General features: G+C 29.4%; 6 protein-coding genes and 1 long non-coding RNA gene across 10 annotated transcripts; 4 read left to right on the top strand and 3 right to left on the bottom strand.

Moving 5' to 3' along the window:
- Positions 1-880: 880 nt before the first annotated feature.
- LOC113796062 (histone acetyltransferase KAT7-like) lies at positions 881-3,653 on the top strand. The gene is made up of 3 exons (XM_075824244.1): positions 881-2,397; positions 2,457-3,271; positions 3,342-3,653. The coding sequence occupies exons 1-3, from the start codon at positions 989-991 to the stop codon at positions 3,557-3,559; spliced, it is 2,442 nt and encodes an 813-aa protein (XP_075680359.1). The 5' UTR covers positions 881-988; the 3' UTR covers positions 3,560-3,653.
- Positions 3,654-3,890: 237 nt separating this feature from the next.
- On the top strand, positions 3,891-5,556 carry LOC113796096 (retinal dehydrogenase 2-like). Its single transcript, XM_027346338.2, has 2 exons — positions 3,891-3,988; positions 4,068-5,556. Exons 1-2 carry the CDS (start codon positions 3,953-3,955, stop codon positions 5,493-5,495), a joined length of 1,464 nt encoding a protein of 487 aa, XP_027202139.2. The 5' UTR covers positions 3,891-3,952; the 3' UTR covers positions 5,496-5,556.
- Positions 5,492-6,551, bottom strand: Cox11 (Cytochrome c oxidase copper chaperone COX11). The gene is made up of 2 exons (XM_027346348.2): positions 6,207-6,551; positions 5,492-6,142 (listed from the first exon to the last, which is right to left on the bottom strand). The coding sequence occupies exons 1-2, from the start codon at positions 6,406-6,408 to the stop codon at positions 5,565-5,567; spliced, it is 780 nt and encodes a 259-aa protein (XP_027202149.2). The 5' UTR covers positions 6,409-6,551; the 3' UTR covers positions 5,492-5,564.
- Positions 6,552-12,051: 5,500 nt separating this feature from the next.
- LOC113795792 (uncharacterized) lies at positions 12,052-13,093 on the top strand. Its single transcript, XM_027346017.2, has 2 exons — positions 12,052-12,250; positions 12,386-13,093. The coding sequence occupies exons 1-2, from the start codon at positions 12,091-12,093 to the stop codon at positions 12,787-12,789; spliced, it is 564 nt and encodes a 187-aa protein (XP_027201818.2). The 5' UTR covers positions 12,052-12,090; the 3' UTR covers positions 12,790-13,093.
- An 822-nt stretch (positions 13,094-13,915) lies between these two features.
- Positions 13,916-14,429, bottom strand: LOC142646120 (cx9C motif-containing protein 4). Its single transcript, XM_075824238.1, has one exon. It carries the CDS (start codon positions 14,206-14,208, stop codon positions 13,984-13,986), a length of 225 nt encoding a protein of 74 aa, XP_075680353.1. The 5' UTR covers positions 14,209-14,429; the 3' UTR covers positions 13,916-13,983.
- Positions 14,430-14,533: 104 nt separating this feature from the next.
- On the bottom strand, positions 14,534-16,672 carry l(2)k01209 (uridine-cytidine kinase-like lethal (2) k01209). Its single transcript, XM_027346083.2, is given in 6 exon segments — positions 14,534-14,617; positions 14,702-15,158; positions 15,225-15,758; positions 15,832-15,857; positions 15,860-16,407; positions 16,469-16,672. Coding segments are annotated over 6 exon segments (1,635 nt in total). The 5' UTR covers positions 16,495-16,672; the 3' UTR covers positions 14,534-14,573.
- A 401-nt stretch (positions 16,673-17,073) lies between these two features.
- LOC142646121 (uncharacterized) lies at positions 17,074-18,522 on the top strand. Of its 4 annotated transcripts, none has more exons than XR_012847116.1 (7): positions 17,074-17,219; positions 17,343-17,450; positions 17,565-17,658; positions 17,722-17,777; positions 17,830-17,924; positions 17,974-18,251; positions 18,308-18,522. It is a non-coding gene; the product is annotated as an uncharacterized LOC142646121 (long non-coding RNA). The 4 variants fall into 4 exon arrangements; XR_012847117.1 differs by having other exon boundaries at positions 17,533-17,658; XR_012847114.1 differs by having other exon boundaries at positions 17,201-17,219; positions 17,565-17,662.
- Positions 18,523-18,694: the final 172 nt, after the last annotated feature.

Below are 18,694 nucleotides of genomic sequence, written 5' to 3'. Positions count from 1 at the left end.
GCAGAACCAATTTGATTATCAAGTTTAGAGCTTAGAGTTTATATTATGAATTGACCATTGTCCAAATCAATAAATGGATGATATTCGAAACATGGTATTAAGTTTATGATGCTTTCGTATAAACTGTAAACCAGTGATTCTCAACCAGTGTGCCGCGGCACTTTGGTGTGCCGCGAAATTCTGAAAATGCAACTGTTATATATTTAAAAATTCTAAAATTGTGCCGCGACAACAAAAAGGTTGAGAATCACTGCTGTAAACAATGCTCTTGTTAGAAAAACCGAATGTATATTCGGTATTTAGTTGCGGTATTCTTACAGTAATCACATTATTTACAGATATTATATAACTGATTGTATTCAATTCAATTATTTTTAATTCGCTTTCATATTGATTGTATGTTGGAATAACAAAAAGCATAATCACAGCCATTTTTTTTGCCATATGGTATATTGATCAATTGATCAAATAATGGTTGTGGCCAAAAATCTGACCAATTTTTTTTTATTAAACAAAGAAAAGAATCCTATACCACCAAAAATCTGACCAATGTAGAAAATAGAATTTACAATTCGACCATGAATAAATTTGATTATTTTGATCATGATTTAAATAATTTGCATATACTTGAACAGTATCCCATGCTTGTTTGTTTTGCAAATCTTCAATTGTGATTCTCATTTTTGGTTTTAGTTTCAGATTTGAAATTGATTTCGATTGATAAGTAAGATTCGATTTGAAGATTTTCTCAGTTTGAATATTTCTCTCAGTTTTTTGGAAACGGAATTTAATTTAACTTTACGGAAAAAAAAATTTCAAAACACACGTTTTTATTTTTGAATTTTTTTAAGCCGTTCATATAGGACGAGACCGAAAAAAGTTCAACGGTTTTTTTTTGTTTTTGTTTACAAATTTTTCATCAATAAATTCTGATTGGATTTTATAAAAAAAGTTTGAATTTTTTGTTTTTTTTTCGATTGAAACAATCATGTTGATACGATCTCGTCTACGTTCATCATCATCATCATCGAATTCAGAACGATCAACAATTTTAGATCAACATTCATTTTCATGTTCACCATCAACATCGGATCATTTGCTTGGTGAATGTTATCTTTGTGGTCAACAAAATGATTGTGAAGGACAACGGCAATTATTAACATGTTCAGTTTGTGCAACACAATTTCATCTGAAATGTTTAGATATTAAATCGGAAAGATTTTTGGATACAAAATCACCGGCATATAAACAATGGGTTTGTCGAAAATGTCGTCGATGTTTATGGTGTCGTGAAAAACGTACAAAAATGAATCCAAATCCATTGCTATCATCGTTAAGATCACATCCAGAACGAAAATTAAATTCATTAGAAATGATTTCCTGCGTTGAATGTGATCGATCAATTCATTTAACATGTTTTTTTCGTCTACAAAATGATCAATTAACATCGATTTCAATTCGTGAATTACGTAAACGACGTAAAAATTTTATCTGTCCACATTGTACGGGTGAAGCCGAAGTTGAAAACGACGACGACGACGATGATGAAGAAGAAGAAGAAACAAACGAAGATGAAGAAGAAATTGAAGATTCTTCCGAAGATGGTGATGAAGATGCTTCAAGTCAAAGCGATAGTGATGATAGTGATGATGATGATGGTAATCAACAATCCAAATTGACAAAACAACAAATTCTACAGATACAGCTGCGAAAATTAGGTATCGATAATCCTGATGAATTGATTGAAAAAATCCAAAATGAACAATCATCGATTACGAGACGTTCAACACGACATCGAACACAACAACAACAATTGCCAACAACAATTATGAATAATGACGAAATTCATAGTAAATCGAACGAAACGATTGAGGAAAAAAATTCCGAACAATTCAATCAAAAACATAGAAATTTGAAACGAAAAAAATTCGAATCTGAGCAGCCACAACAACAACCGCAATCGTTGATGACGAAAAAAATGAAATGCATTTCACCTTCACCATCAAACACGATAGCATCATCTTCGAATGATGAAGAGATATTATCATCATCCATATCAACATCATCTCAACAATATTTTTATCAAGAAAAACCAATTACAAGATGTTCAATAACGGGTTGTAATTCTAGTGGACATTTATCCGGTATTTATGATCAACATTCATCCGTAGAAACATGTCCATTATATCATAATCAAACTTTGGATGATTGTCAACAACGTTATAGAAAACGTATTGAAAAACAACAACAAGAACAACGTAAATCACCAAGAAAATCTACTCAACAACAATCGAGTCTATTACAACAGAAAAATATTAAATGGAATCAGATTATGAATCAAAGAAATGTTGAGCTTAAACAGTTGCAAACTGAAACAAAATTTTCGTTTACATCAAGGTTTGTGTTTTGTTTTGAGTTTTGAATTTGAATTTTGTTAATCTTCTTTTTTAACATAGTCGCCAACCGAAACTCGAAGGTCTAACACCGAAATTTGATTTAAATCTTTTTCTTGATGCACAAGCACGTACTGCACAAATGATACATGAAAATTCTGCATCCGAATTATCTGAAACAATAACGGATTCGAATGAAATAAAACATGAAACAACTGTCGATGATAATCAAGAAATTCAAACGAAGAAAAAACCTGGAATCGAAAAAATTATTTTCGGTCGTCATGAATTAAGTGTTTGGTATAATTCACAATATTCGGATGAATATCAAAATTGTCAACGTCTTTTTATATGTGAATTTTGTTTAAAATGTATGAATTCATCAATCATATTGAATCGTCATATGGAAAAATGTTCATTGAAACATCCACCTGGTAATGAAATTTATCGTAAAGGATCGATATCATTTTTTGAAGTTGATGGTAATAAACAAAAAGAATATTGTCAAAATCTATGCCTTTTAGCGAAATTGTTTTTGGAATATAAAACATTATTTGTTGATGTTGAACCATTTTTATTCTATGTTATGACGGAAAATGATCATCTTGGTATGCATTTATTGGGTTATTTCTCGAAAGAAAAACATTCACCAAATAGTTATAATGTATCATGTATATTAACATTACCACAATATCAACGTTCTGGTTATGGTCGTATGTTGATTGATTTTAGCTATTTACTTACACGTTGTGAAAATAAAATTGGTTCACCCGAAAAACCATTATCCGATCATGGTATTATATCATATCGTAGTTATTGGAAATTTATTATTATGAATTATTTAAGTTCGTTTGAAAATAAAGAAATTCTGCTTAAAGGTAAGTTGTTCATTTGATTTTCAAGCCAAATATTTTTAAAATTGTTTTGTTTTTTCTGAAATCAAAACAGACATAAGTCAACAAACTGGTATCAATCCTGCCGATCTGGTATCAACATTACAATTAATGGGTATATTAAAATATTGGAAAGGAAAACATCTGATATTGATTAATGATGAACAAAGAAAACGTTTTATACAAGAAATTAAACGTAAACGTAAATTATTTGGTGATAAATTTATTGATTCAAAATGTTTACGATGGAAACCATCGATTTATCCAAGATAATTGATTTGTTTTCTTTCTTTTCTTTTTTTTTATCTCATTATTTATGTGAATTACATATTTGTTGTTTTTAAAAATAAAATTCGATTTTGATTTTGAGCTTTTGATTTTTCAGAGTTTTTTTTTGTTTCGTTTTGATGATTTTCACCACAACAACAACAAATATGAAGGGTATGAAATTTGATAAAGAATGTTTTTTAATCATCCATTCGATGATGATACCGATTTCGACCTTGATGGTCGAATCATGTTATTTGAGATATCGAATGATATAAAAGAAGAACGAACGAATAAAAATCAAATTTCATACTCCTTTTGCATAATAATAATAATTTTTCTTCTCTAAAATATTCATTTTGTTTTGTTCAATTAGATCCGATAATTTGTGAAATAATCATGACTACACCATCAATTGACGTTAAATTTACCAAGGTAAAGCTGAAGCTGTTTTTATGTTTGTTTGTTTTTTTAAATCGATTTTTTTGTTTGTTTGATTTTTTCATTTGTTAAGATTTTCATCAACAATGAATGGCATAATTCATTGAGTGGTAAAACATTTGCAACCATAAATCCAGCTACTGAAGAAATAATAGCCTATGTTCAAGAAGCTGATGAAGGTGATGTAGATTTGGCTGTAAAAGCTGCTGCCGTTGCATTTCAACCATCTTCAAAATGGCGTCAAATGAATGCATCTGAACGTGGACAATTAATACAAAAACTTGCCGATCTTATTGAACGGGATAAAGATTATTTAGCTCGATTAGAAGTATACGATAATGGTAAACCATTGACCGATGCTTTTGGTGATATTGATGCTTGTATCGGAACGCTTCGTTATTATGCTGGTTGGGCGGATAAAATTCATGGCAAAGTAATACCGGCTGATGGAAAAATTTTTTCCTATACTAAAATCGAACCGGTCGGTGTTTGTGGTCAAATTATTCCATGGAATTATCCTATGTTGATGATTTCATGGAAATTTGCACCAGCATTAGCTAGTGGTTGTACAATCGTATTGAAACCTTCGGAATTTACACCATTAACTGCATTATATGTTGGTAGTTTGATTGTGGAAGCTGGATTTCCACCCGGTGTTGTTAATATTGTTCCCGGATATGGTCCAACAGCTGGACATGCTTTAGTTCGACATTCATCTGTCGATAAAATTGCATTTACCGGATCAACACAAACCGGACAATCGATTATGAAAACTGCAGCCGAAACATGTAAACGTGTATCATTAGAATTGGGTGGAAAATCACCATTAGTAGTAACGAAAAATTGTAAAGATTTAAAAAAAGCTGCTGAAATTGCACATCAAGCTTGTTTTGCTAATATGGGACAATGTTGTTGTGCTGGTACACGAACATTTGTTCATGAATCTATTTATGATGAATTTGTTAAAATGGCTGCCGAAATTGCTGGTAATCGTATAGCAGGTGATCCATTTGATTCGAAAACTATTCAAGGACCACAAATCAATACGAAACAAATGGAAAAAATACTAGAATTAATTGAATCGGGTAAAAAAGAAGGTGCACGTTGCGTAACTGGTGGTCAACGTATGTCATGTAAAGGATATTTTATTGAACCAACTGTTTTTGCCGATGTAACTGATCAGATGCGTATTGCAAGTGAAGAAATTTTCGGTCCAGTACAACAAATTTTACGTTATTCATCAATGGATGAAGTAATTGAACGTTGTAATGATACCCGATATGGACTAGCAGCAGGAATCATTACCGAAGATATGAATGAAATGATAAGATTTACTGAAAATATTCGTGCCGGTACAATTTGGGTTAATTGTTATGAAGAAGGTGCAACACAAATACCATTTGGTGGTTTTAAACAAAGTGGTATTGGTCGTGAATTGGGTGAAGATGGTCTGCATTCATATTGTGAAATTAAATCCATTATTATTCGAAAAGAAAATTAAAGTTTAAAATTACATTACATTGATTTTTATTAATCTTTGAATAAAATTTTTTTTATAACAATTTTTTAATTAGTTAGTGGTTGTAATTTGATTTTGTTGTGGTTGTTGTTCAGCAGCTATTGGATAATGTGCACGAAACCCAGGTGGTTTCGGTAATTTAAAACCTTCTTTAGTTTCGAAAAAATTATATGATAAAATAATTTCATTAATATCGAATAGATATGGATCACGAATGAATTCCGGATCAATAAAGAAAAATACAGGCAGATCAACTTCTTCATTAGCATTCAATTGTTGTTCTTCAAAACAAAAACATTGAATTTTATTAAAATATTTACCCGCTTCATATGGAAGGATAGTATATGTAGCAATACCATTAACAGGACGATCAAGTTCATTTTTAGCCGTATAAAATGCTAAAATTGTTTCACCAGGTGAACAAACAACCGATGGTTGACTAGGTTGAAAATTCCATGCTAAACGTGATGATTTTTCGGCTTCAAATTTTACCCTTATTTTTCGATCGGTTATTTTTTTCATATTGGCAACTTTTTCATTAATTTCATCAACTTTGGCAACCGCTTGTAAACCGGTACCAGTTTTTTGACAATATATTCTATATAATGGTACAGCTGCATAGCTTAAACCTAAAAATTGGTGATAATGTTTTGAGATGAATCAAAAACAGAAAAAAAGACATTCAAAACTGACCAAGAACAATAACAACTAATGCTGTAAGCAACATTGCTGTACTACGATTTTTTTCCTGATCAATTGGCCGATATGATCGCCACATGATCATCGTATGATGGATTGGATTTCGAGGATATAGAAATCGATTTGTTAGTCCAAACGAATTCGTTATTCTTGTTTGATGATTGAACATCATCTTCGTCCTCGTCGTCGTCGACATTGAACATTTTGACCATAAAAATGGTGTGATTATTTTCGATTGAAATTGTAAATAATTACTATTGTTTTCTCCATAAATGTTGACGACGAAAAACCAAACAAATTAACTGATAATTCATTGAAAAATATTTTTTAAAAAAATTTAAAAATTTTACAAAAAATGATCATCACATTCGAACATATCACATGTTTCACATGCGACATGTAATGCCATCTATGATCACTGAAGAAACATTGGATTTTTTGAATTTGGATTTTTATTTAAAAAGTTTATAGATCAAAATATAAATAATTACAAGAGAGAAAAAAGTATTATTATTTTACAATTTTTGGATTTTAAATTTTATACAGATAATTTTTGTTGCTGTTGGTGCCCGTTTATAAAGTCAACAATTTTGTTACAGAATTCCAACCATTTGAATTTGAATTGTCACCATTATCAAATTCATCAAAACTAATACTTTTACTCAATGTTGTAATGGTCGTTCGATCCGATTGATAACCGTACATCGATAATGACGATGATGATGATGGTGTGGATGTGGATGATGGTGATTTTAGAAGATAATTATTCTGTTGCCGTCGTGTTCGTCGTCGTAGAATCCAATATAGAAAAATTGTTGTAAAAATTAATGTTATCAATAAGAATATCTGGCCAAAAGTAATGAATAGGACAAACATCCATAATGTATCACATTCGGTTGAATTTTCGGGAAATTTTGTACAATCCATACGTGAAAAATCAACATAATCATTTAATAATTTTCCGGATAAAATTTTCTGTACATTTTCTGGTGTTTCACATTTTTCTGCTGCAATTTTATTGAAAATTTTACGAATTTTCCAATAAAAACAACACATTGGACGATTATAAGTGGTAAGATAATCTTCAATTATTGTTAATGAACATTGCATACCATCATAAAGATCGATTGCACCGGAAAATGTATCAAATATTGATTGATTTGTTGATGTAATTAAACATGTTGTAATGAGGAATAATATTATAAACATTGATGATGATGAGGATGTTGTAACAAGCATTTTGTAATTTACAATTTGTTTGTAATTTTTTCTAAGCAAAAAAAATATTTTTTGGAAACTAAAAAACCCTAAGCGTCATTTTTATATCGATTTTAATCAGTGAAGAATCGCTGATTGTTGAAAGAATTTTCTGCTTGTTTTTTTCTTACCCCAAAAATGATGAATGAAGGAAAACCAAACAGGTAACATCATCCTGACATTGATGCGGAAAATGAAACCTCAAGCGAAGAAAAAGATTTATCAACTAAAGATTTGAGACTTAAGATAAATATAATAAATCTTTCTTTTTCTTTCTTTCTCCAAGATATCTCAAATATATATCCATATTTCAATGTCAAAACATTATTCGTTTCGTTTTGTTTGTTGATTTTCATTGACAATGATTTCACTGATGATGATAGGTTCGATGAGGTAACTGAGTGTTAAAGAAAATTTGATAAAATAATTTTTTTTTTTTGTTTACTTTTTTTACTGAACCAAAAATAAAAGTGATAAAATTTTTTCTTTCAAAAAAAACAAAAATTACGAAAACAAAATCTTCTTTCTTTGTCGAATGGTTTCTTTCATCATTTCATTTTGTTTGTGCAATAAAAAATCATCATTCGGTAGAATTTTTATCAAAGATCAATTATGATGATGAAACATTACATTACATTGTGGGGCGACAAACATTGATTAACATTTTTCTCCCCTCTCTTCATCATCATCATCATCATCATGGACAGAGAAATTTCCCGAAAAAAGAAAGAAAAACCAGATTTTCTGGAAACAATTTTTGCGAATAAATAAAAAACAAAAACTAGTTTTTTACCGGTTTTGATTCCGATAATTTTCCAATCAATATTTTTGATCGAAAAAAAACAATTTTCTCAATTGATTATTTGTTTATTTTACAATTTTTAAAATTTTGAAATTTTTTGAAAATTAAAATTTTCGAAATTTTTTAATAAAACAAAAATTCAGTTACGAAATTCCCAAACATCATCATCATCATGATGAAGATGTTAAAGTACAAATTGAAGATTGTACACAACGAAATATGAAATATGCCTTTGTCTTTGTCTTTGTTGTTTCTTCTGTTGGGTATAAACGTTGATAAATCATCATCCATGATTTATCATTATGCGAAAACGGAAAGCCAAATTGACAATTTTGACATGTGTGTGTGCGTGTTAAAATAGACGTACATTATCATCTATCAATATTTGGAAAAATTGATCTATTAGATGACGTATATACGAAATTTCGTATGATTTTTTTTCGGTTTTGCTTTGTTTTGGTTTGATTTGACCATTCCTTATTGAAGAAAGAAATGATAATAATAAAATGCTGATGACGTTTGGAGAAATTTTCTTGTAAACCAAAAAAATGAATGAATTTCGGGGAAATTTACGAATTGAACATTGTTTTTAGCATTTTGACATTTAAAATGATGATGATAAATCAAAATGCAATCATCAACAACAAAAAAAATTAGACGAAATGTAATGCAATGAAAATACTGATGTAAATAAATTCATTCATAAAGTAATTACTTTATAGTTTTTTTTATAGTTAGTTTTAAATGTAAAACGGAACTTGATGCGTTTAGCCAGATTCTTGTTTTTCTCATTTTCAATCTTTGTTTTTGTTTTTTGTTTTTGCAAAGAATTTACCAAAATTGGTTGGCCATAAACAAGAATGAATATTCTGAAATATTCATCAAATCAAATTTATTAGCGGTTAAATTCTGTTGAGGGGTTAAAATTAATCAACCCCGATGCACCAAAAATCATCAACCAAAAGGATTGATGGCTGTGTTGTTCTTGTTGTTGATGGTTAACCATAAAATCCTGTGTAATGAAAATGAAACAATCAAAAATCATTGATTAAAAAAAGACAAAATCATTTTCGAAAAATTCTAAATTTTTCTACAAAAACAGAAACGAACGAAAGAAAGAAATTCTTGCCTGTAGAATTTACATTTGATGTACATAGCCAAAAATGAAACGAAAGAAACATTTCAATTTTTTCTTTTCAAATGTTTGTTTGGCTTAATCTTAATAGTAATTTTTTGTTTTCACTTTTAATTACAAATTATTCTTTGCTTTTCTTGGAACATAAAAAGAATTTGTACCAAACAAAAAATAAAAAATTTAATGCGTTTTGGTTTCAGTTTTCTTCAGTGAATAACTTTCTTATTTATTACTAAAAAAGAAAGAGAGAGAGAGAGAGAGAGAGAGAGAGAGAGAGAGGGAGGGAAAGGGTTGACAAAAAGAAAGAAAGAATGAATATTATGGTCAGTTAAATTACTTACTTACTTGCATAATAATAACCAAGTGTACCAATCAAGTGGAAAATTTATTTTCGGTAAATTTTGACAGTGAAAAAAAAATAGATAGATGGAAATTCCGGTGCGCGCATATTCAAAAAACGAAAAAAAGAAATGCAAAAAAAATGCAAATGTGCATGTAAATCAAAGCTTTCTTTCATTCTTGCTGGCTTTTTTTACATGAAAATTGAATTTTTTTTGAAATGAAATAATTTTTTTTCTCTCTCTCTCTCTCTCTCTCTCTCTCTCTCTCTCTCTCTCTCTCTCTCTCTCTCTCTCTCTCTCTGGCTTTCCAAAATTCTTGGTATAAAAAGAGTTAATTTTTTGAAAAGTTTCTTTTACCCGATTTTAATCATCAATCTCTAGTTTTCATTTTTTACCGGAAAACTCTGTTTCACTATTGGATTACCCGCATTGATAATGTTTAGTTAATGTTTTTTTTAAAAGTGAATCAGAATTGTTGTTCTCTCATTATTCAATAATCGAAAATTAAATCAAAAAAAAAATTCTTGTTGATTACGACGATAACGAAATAACGGATCATCAGAAACAAAAGAAGATAAATTTACCTTGTGTTTCTCTCTTTGTTTCAATCATTTTGGGTAAGTTTGTGTTTTTTTGTTTCATTTTTCCTATGGAAAAAAGAATTTTCTTGAAAATGGCAGTCGTCAAAGGTTTATCTCTGTTAATCACTCACAATGGGTATGAATAAAAAATATTAATAAAAAATGACGACCATAAACACAGATAGCAAGCAAGCAAGCGAGCATTTATCTAATTTTTCGTTTTTTCGCAATGAAATTTCATTTAAATATTTACCTAAGAGAGAGAGAGAGAGAGAGAGAGAGAGAGAGAGAGAGAGAGAGAGAGAGAGAATTGATAAGAAAATGGAAATTATTTTGCTTTTTATTGTTTCCTTCCTAATTACTATGTTTGTTTGTTTTTTTGTTATTGGACAGAATTATCAAAAAAAAGAAAAAAAGAAGAAAGGTTATGTTACCTTACTTAATCGAATATCATATTGATATTTTGAAATATGAAATAAGTTGTTGATTGGTTTTTGGTTGATTGGTTGATTATCAGTTTAATTCGGTTTGTCTTTTTGGAACAATTCAATTATAAAGGTCAACAAGGAAGACAAATAGTGAAAGAAATTGTTCCCAAAAAACTTTCATGATAAAAAGATTTTACCAAGAAAAAAAAAGAAGAAACGGTATTTTTTTCAAACAAAATTTCTTGGAAAGTTTTTCTCGTCGTCATCATCATTATCACGTGAAACCAATTAATCCAAACAAACAAAACAAGACAAAACATCATGGAATTAGATGAGATAAATCCTGTTTTAATTTAAAATTTTTAAAAATTCAAATTTAAAATTTAATTTAAATTTTGAAAAAAAATCAACAAAAAACTTACCCGAATTTTGAATGAGCAGCAGGAGAATATTCTTATTTATTCGTTAGTTGTTCGATTCTATTTCTACCTTGTCAACATCGTTTTCCACTATCGTTATACTAACTGCCATTACAATTATCATTCTTTTATTCTGTTTGTCGCAAATCATCATCATCATCATAATTAATTGGAAACATTTGCGACAAGAAGAGAGAGAGAGAGAGAGAGAGAGAGAGAGAGAGAGAGAGAGAGAGAGAGAGAGAGAGAGAGAGAGAGAGAGAGAGAGAGATTATCATTCCAGTAAAAAATAAAGCAAACAAATAGCATATACGTACGTATGTGTGTTGTATGCAGGTGTTTTTCTCTATGTATTCACAGAATTTCAAAAATTTTTTTTATAATTCTTACATAACATTTAAGAAAAACTAAGTTTACCTGTTCAGTTTTATTGATTCAATTTTCAACATAGACACAGACACACACAGAATTTAAACCGTCTTTTTTAATGAAAAAAGAATATTCCATTCGTCGGTACGATTCTGTTTGTTATTTTTTGTGTTTCGAATGTTTACTTTTTTTGAAATTCTTTTCATTAAAAATTTTTTAAATTTTTTAAATTTCGTCCTGACCCTGTGTTAGCCCAACACTTCATCAAAACATCATCAAACGCCAAACATCAAACACAGGTATATATAAACGGCTACAATCATTGATTTGGACATTTGGAATTTTGATCAGGTGTCGTTTACATTGTTCAATAAAAATTCATTTCACCGATCGACAACAACTACTAAATTAATAGAATCGCAACATCGAAATACTTTGGATACTGTTGTTGTTTTTCCATCCATCACACGACGACGACAACGACGAAAAGATTTTCCGAGTTATAGTAGTAAAAATTTACCTACAAAAATTATCAAAATTACAATAATGGCAATGTTTTTAATGATAATCATTATAATTAGTAGTACATTGTTAATGGCAATGGCTAAAATTGATGATGTTAGAAATTTAAAAGATGATGATTGTATGGATATTGCAATGCGTCCATTACCACGTTTTGGTAAACGTAGTTCGGATTTAAATCGTGGTAAGTTTTTTGTTTTTGTTTTGTAATTTTGTAACTTTTGCAATTTAAAAACTTAGTAAATTTACAAATTAAAAACGATTAATTAATTAATGGTGATGATAAACGATAATTTACAAACTCCAAAAATTTTTACAGAAATTATAAATCGTGTCCGACGTTCTTGTATAATTGATCGACGACAAAGTAAATCATTATCACCTGGATGGAGTACTTTGGAGAATGATGAAAATCCTATGGAAACATCGATACCAGTATCGATACCAATATCGATACCTGAATCGAATCTTTTACAACCGCAACAGCAGCAGCAGCAGCAGCCGCAACCGCAACAATCATTATCATCATCAACATTATTTAAACGTTTTCCATCATTTAAAAATCTATTAGAACAATGGGCATTACAAAGAGAAAAAGAAATTATTTATCAATTGATAAATGAACGAATACAAAATTCAAGATTAGCCAAACAACAACAACAACAACAACAAAATAATGAACAACAAGAATTTGAATGGCCAAAATTTCCATATTCGAGATAAATAATTCGAAAAATTTTCAATTAAATAGAAAACTTTTGTTGACAAAATAGAACCAAAAAATGCCAAAACAAACGAGTCAAACTTTGCAAAGTTATGGGTTCACAAAACAAAAAATTTTGATAAATTCTTCATTATGATTCGAAAAAAATGATAAAAATTTAATCATCATCATCGATCGTTATCATCGTTATCAATCATCCATCATCATCAATTTAGTTATTGATCATTTGGTTCGAAAAAATCTTTTTGGGAAAGCACAAAAAAATTCTTTATATTCGATTCGATTCGAAATTATGATTAGGCGTTTTTTTCTTCATCTTTTGTTGTTGTTGATGTTTTATTTTCAAATTATAATTCGATTGATTTGTAATTTTTTTTCCTTGTGAAAATTAATAAAATAAAAAACTTTAAAAATGAATTTTTTAAAAAATTTCTGGAACGAATATATTTACTGGGCGTTGATACTGTGAGTTGGTTTTCACAACCAAACCAAACCAAACGAAAAAAAATTAATTAAAAAACCTATAAAATAACTATAGCAGCAGAAGAAACAAGAAACCAGCAAAAACCTCTTAAATATCCTATAGAAAAATAATGATAATGGCCATCAACAAAACAACAACAAAAATAAAAATAACCGTATTTTTTCTTCACAAAATACACTCGATTGACTTGACAACCGACCAAGCAAAAGGAAAAAACATTCAAACATTTCCTATGTCGGATAAAAATAGTGTTCGCGATTATCGACTATTTCAACCACAAACTACATAAACCTCTTAAAGAATTTTACAGAATGTATACAGAATATTCTGATTTTGATTAAATAAAAAAAAAAAAATTAATTATGAAATTAATTAATTTAAAGATGAATCTCATCAACAACAACAACATCGATTGATGGTTTTATAGAAATTCTTTGTTTTGTTTTTCTTTCACATTCTTTTGAAAAAACTTTTTTGTTTTTGTTTTGTTTTTTGGTCGAACGAAATTCAGTGCAAAAACAAAAACTCAATTTAAAACTTTTTTCTTTAGAAAAAAAATTTAAAAATAATAAAGCCCATTATCACACAAACTTCCGATTATTTTTATTAAAAAAAAGAAGAATTCTTGAGTGAATTTTTAAAAAAAACTTTATTTTGTTTACAGTTTTTGTTGTTGTTTTCTTTGATTGATTCTTTATTCAACAATTCTTCATCGTTGTTGCTGTTGTTTTTGCTTTTGTTGTTGTTGTTCCATTTTTACAAAATGTTCATCCAATTCATGAAAACCTTCACAGCTTGGCGATAATTTTCTACCAAATTTTCGACAACAATTTAACATCTGTTCCAATTCTTTTTGACATTTATCCGGTTGATAATTATTGATACGGGTACATTTTTCAAGTATACAGGAAAATTTTACACATGGATCAGGCATTTATGAAGATGATGATGATATTTCAGGAAAAAAATGATAATTTTTGTTTCGAACGTTTTGTGGCTAGGGAAAACTTTTTTAAAAAAACCGCGGTTTGAAAATAATCGCATCAAACGAAAAACTTTTCTCGCTGTTGTTACATGCATCTGTTGATTTGATAAACCAACCAAACCAAAACAACAAAACAAACCAAAACAGAATTTTCAATTTTGTCATTTAGGGTCATTGTATTTTGTATTCTCAATCAAAGATGGCGTTGTTCAATTTTTTTATTCAAAAAATATAATTTTTAGTTGCCCATTGAAAATTGTTATTTTTAAATTAAAAAATCAAAGATTAAAAATGGATGACTGGCCATAGTAGTGTCACGTATAGCTTTCGGTTCCATAATATCGATCACCATAGTTGCCTAAAGATTTGGAAAAGAAGAAAATTGAAAATTATCATCCCTTTTTCCACTCAAAAAATTTTCAAAAAAAAAATCAAAATTTACCAATACCAGGACGAATATAGAATTTATCATTAACTTCAGGATCAACTTCGGTTGTAATCATTAAAACTTTTGGAAATGCATATGCAATTGTTTGTACACCGGATGATGCCATTAATAATGAACAAAGCATAATATTTTCTTCTAAAACATCATAATCAAGTAGAACCCGTATGGCCATCATTGATGCTGCACCCGATGCAACAGTTGCATCCATCAGAATAACTTTATAATCACGAATATTATCCGGTAATCGGTGATAATATAATTCTGGTTCTTGTGTCAGCTGATTTGTTTGTATGAGGATTTTTCCAATTCGTACGGATTTCAATACATCACATAATGCTTGTTCCATTGTTTCACCGGCACGTAATATCGATACACCACATATTTTATTATTATCAAAATTCATCATTTTACCACGATATTTTACATTTTGAACGGTATCAACATCGATTGTCTAATTAAACAAAAAAAACAACCTGAGTTAATCAAATCATCAAGAAATCAATCAAATCAATCTTACCTTGAACGGAAAAAATGATAATGCAAATTCAATCAATAAACGCATTAAACGTTTTGAATAGAATATAAATTCATCACGTGTTGTATCTTTATCACGGATTATTGTATGCATTCCTTTTATTTGTGGTGTTGGTGACAATATTTTCAATGTTTCAGGTAATGGTAGATTTTGTTGATTTCTTAATAGCTTTGAACGTAATTTTAAACCTTTTGATTGTAATTGTGTATGTACATGTTGTACAATTAGATCGATTGCAACACGATTTTCACCACCACGTGGTACAATAATATCAGCATATGCCATTGATGGTTGTATATAAAAATCAAACATTGGTTTAACAAATTGATTATATTGTTTTAAAACACCTTCTAAATCACGACCACGTTCAGTTATATCACGTTGTAAACGACGTGCTAATCTGATATCGGAATCTGTTTCAATAAAAACTTTCATTTCCATCATATCGACAATTTCTTTTTTAGCAAATATCATTATTCCTTCACATATGATTACACTGGCACCGTACATTGTTTTCTAAATTTTTAAACATGGAAAAAAGTTTTACAACAAAAAGCCTTTTACAAAACAAAAAGCCTATTGAATATACCGTTATCTTTTCACGACGATGTGTACAAAATTATAAATAGGTACATCAACACGTTTACCTTCTTTCAGTTTACGTAATGTTTCAATAAGTAAATCAAAATCAAATGCATCTGGATGATCAAAATTATATTCATTTTTCCTTGCTAATTCTTGTTGTTCTTCATTCAATACCTTATAAAATGAATCCATACTTAATAATGTAACCCATGGTACATCTAATGCTTCAATAATACGTTTAGCAACGGTTGTTTTACCTGATGCACTACCACCACAAATACCAATCAAAAATGAACCTTTTGATTGTCCTTGTTGATCATACCATGGTGGACGACCAGCAGTATAAATTGTACGTTTAGCCGTACGAAGTACACGATCAGCACGAACACTTTTAAATATTGATGATGATGATTGATTTGTTTTTCTTGGTTTTGTTATCGATGATTTTTTCATTTGTTCTTGATGCAGATTATCATTAAATTCATTATCAGCTGTTGATGTAAATAATAATGGTGAATTCGAACGAATTGATGATGATGGTAAAATATCTGGAACATCCTTTATAATCATATTTGTATTGCTGGAAAAGAATTTTCAAGAAATTTAAGTTTAAAAAACAAACAAACAAACCGAAACATTACCTGTTAAATTCATTCGTAGCTGACATTATTAATCAAATGAACGGGTAATCGATTGAACCAAATCAACAAAACAAAACAAAACAAAATCAAACAACGTGCGTTGTGAACCTCGTGATTATCAATTTGTTGTCGTCGTTTTCCCGAATTGATAAACGAAACTATGGAATGAGCAAATGCCAAAACACCATACAAACCACACACACAAAAAAAAGTAAGGAGAATACTCTCCAAAATTGAAGGTTTTTTCCTTCAATTTTGCGCAGTGTTTACCAACTTTGAAGAGTGTTAGCCAAATTTGGAGAGCATTGTGGAGAGCACTGTTCAACGTTGGTAAGCATTGCTCAAAATTGGAGAGTGCTCTCCAATCAATACTCTCCAATTTTGAATAACATTCTTCAACGTTGGTTAACACTATTCAAAATTGAAAAGTGAAAACAATCGAATGATGGAATTCGGTAATTCTGCTAAAAAAATGTATCCGACAGTGATTCCGATGAGATTTTATCACGAAAATTAATTAGAATTGATGCTAATGATAAAAATGTAAATTTTTTTGGTTATAATCGATAATTGGAATGGAATCTTTGATATGTAACAAGTTGTCAAACATATCTCCTAATTCACTCTTGGTTCTTTTTGGAATTGAAAATATTTTTATTATGTGGTCCATCGATTCAAAAGGATTCATCATCTCTAAAATACATCAATTCACAAGTTGGAAAAAATGATAATTAAATTAATTTTTGTCAATGTTAAGTCTATGGAAAATAATAATGCATTCTTTTTTTCAAAAAATTCTAAAGTTCGACAAAAGATCTTTTGCGCATATTCAAATGCTAACTATTTTCTATATATTTTTCTTTCGTCCAATCAGAATGCAAGTTTCAAAAGTTCTATTCAACGGTCGTCAAAATCGTTTGTCCTCGTCATTCTATTTCGAACTTTTCTTGGTGACGGTTGTTTTTTCGAACGTTTTTTTCAGGTTGATTTTATAAGTTATTTTTTCCATTTTAATCATTAATTTTGATCCAAATTTTTGGAACAACCACTCGTATTGATTAAAGATTATCTTTGTTTATGCTTTTATTTGCTTCAGATTAAAAATTGGCTACCAAATTGATGAAAATTGTTTGGACGAGTTGTGATGCAATTGACGAAAAATGATCAGTTTCTCGATGTCATTTATTCAAGTTTGTAATTATCAAATGATATTTCATTTTAAATAAATTTTCATTTAATCACATCTTTTCCAGTTTATTTTTTCAGTTTCATTATGGTGCTAATTAACATTTCCAGTAAATTAATAAAGGTAATATTACCATTTTGAGTAACATGAAAATGACAATTTTTCTTCGTCTTAGCATATCATTCGACATGGCAAAAGACTGGATAATTGGTAAGAAAAATACATGGTCCAAAATAAAACTACTGATTGGATCGATGGACTTCAAATAAGGTAACTTCAAAGTAACTTTACAATCTAATCCATAATTCTTCCACTTTAGTTCAAAATTTTGCTAATGAATGTCGAAACAATATTCGAATGATTATCATGTTCCCGATCGATTTGGCGATTCCATTGTTCATCGGCATCTGATTCAAGAATAGTTTGACAATGTTAAACAATAGGCTAGGCTAGGTTAGATTAGAATTAGGAAACATGGTCTGAGCTATTTCCTATTGAATTCGATGCCTGATGAGACTTTAGAACCAAAAAACGATCGAAAATTATGATATCATTCGAATATTTTCAAACTGGAATGGATACTTGCAGTTAATGATGGTAAGTTGTTGAATCCAATGATCGAAACTAACAACTAATATTCTTTTAAATTCAAGATCACCGCTGAGAATGATGGGATTCAAATATTCAAATTCATGGATCAAATATGGACATTGAGTTTTGAAACATGAATCGGATCGCTGGACATCGAATATTCAATTTTGGATCGATTTGGAACTGGACAAGAATGGATCAACGTGGGATGTTAAATATTAATGATTTTTATGATTCAAATTTTTTAATTATCAATAAAATTATAATTAAATTTAAATTTATGTGTAATTAAATTAATATGGGGGCCATTGCAATAAAGGGGGAGAACCTGCAACAATCGATTATTCGCTGCATGCGATTGTTGGTTTTCAATTTTGGAGAATGCTCTCCAAAATTGAAAATTTTTACATGCTCCCAGATTTGGAGGGTATTCTCCAATTTTGAAGAGC

This window comes from Dermatophagoides pteronyssinus, unplaced genomic scaffold (genome assembly GCF_027571235.1).
Source record: "Dermatophagoides pteronyssinus isolate colony J.1.1.1.1 unplaced genomic scaffold, Derpt_VIB-CSIC_2022.12 sq0059, whole genome shotgun sequence".
Lineage (NCBI taxonomy): Eukaryota > Metazoa > Arthropoda > Arachnida > Sarcoptiformes > Pyroglyphidae > Dermatophagoides > Dermatophagoides pteronyssinus.
The sequence above is the reverse complement of the archived record's forward strand: the minus strand, read 5'-3'. Positions and strand labels throughout refer to the sequence as shown.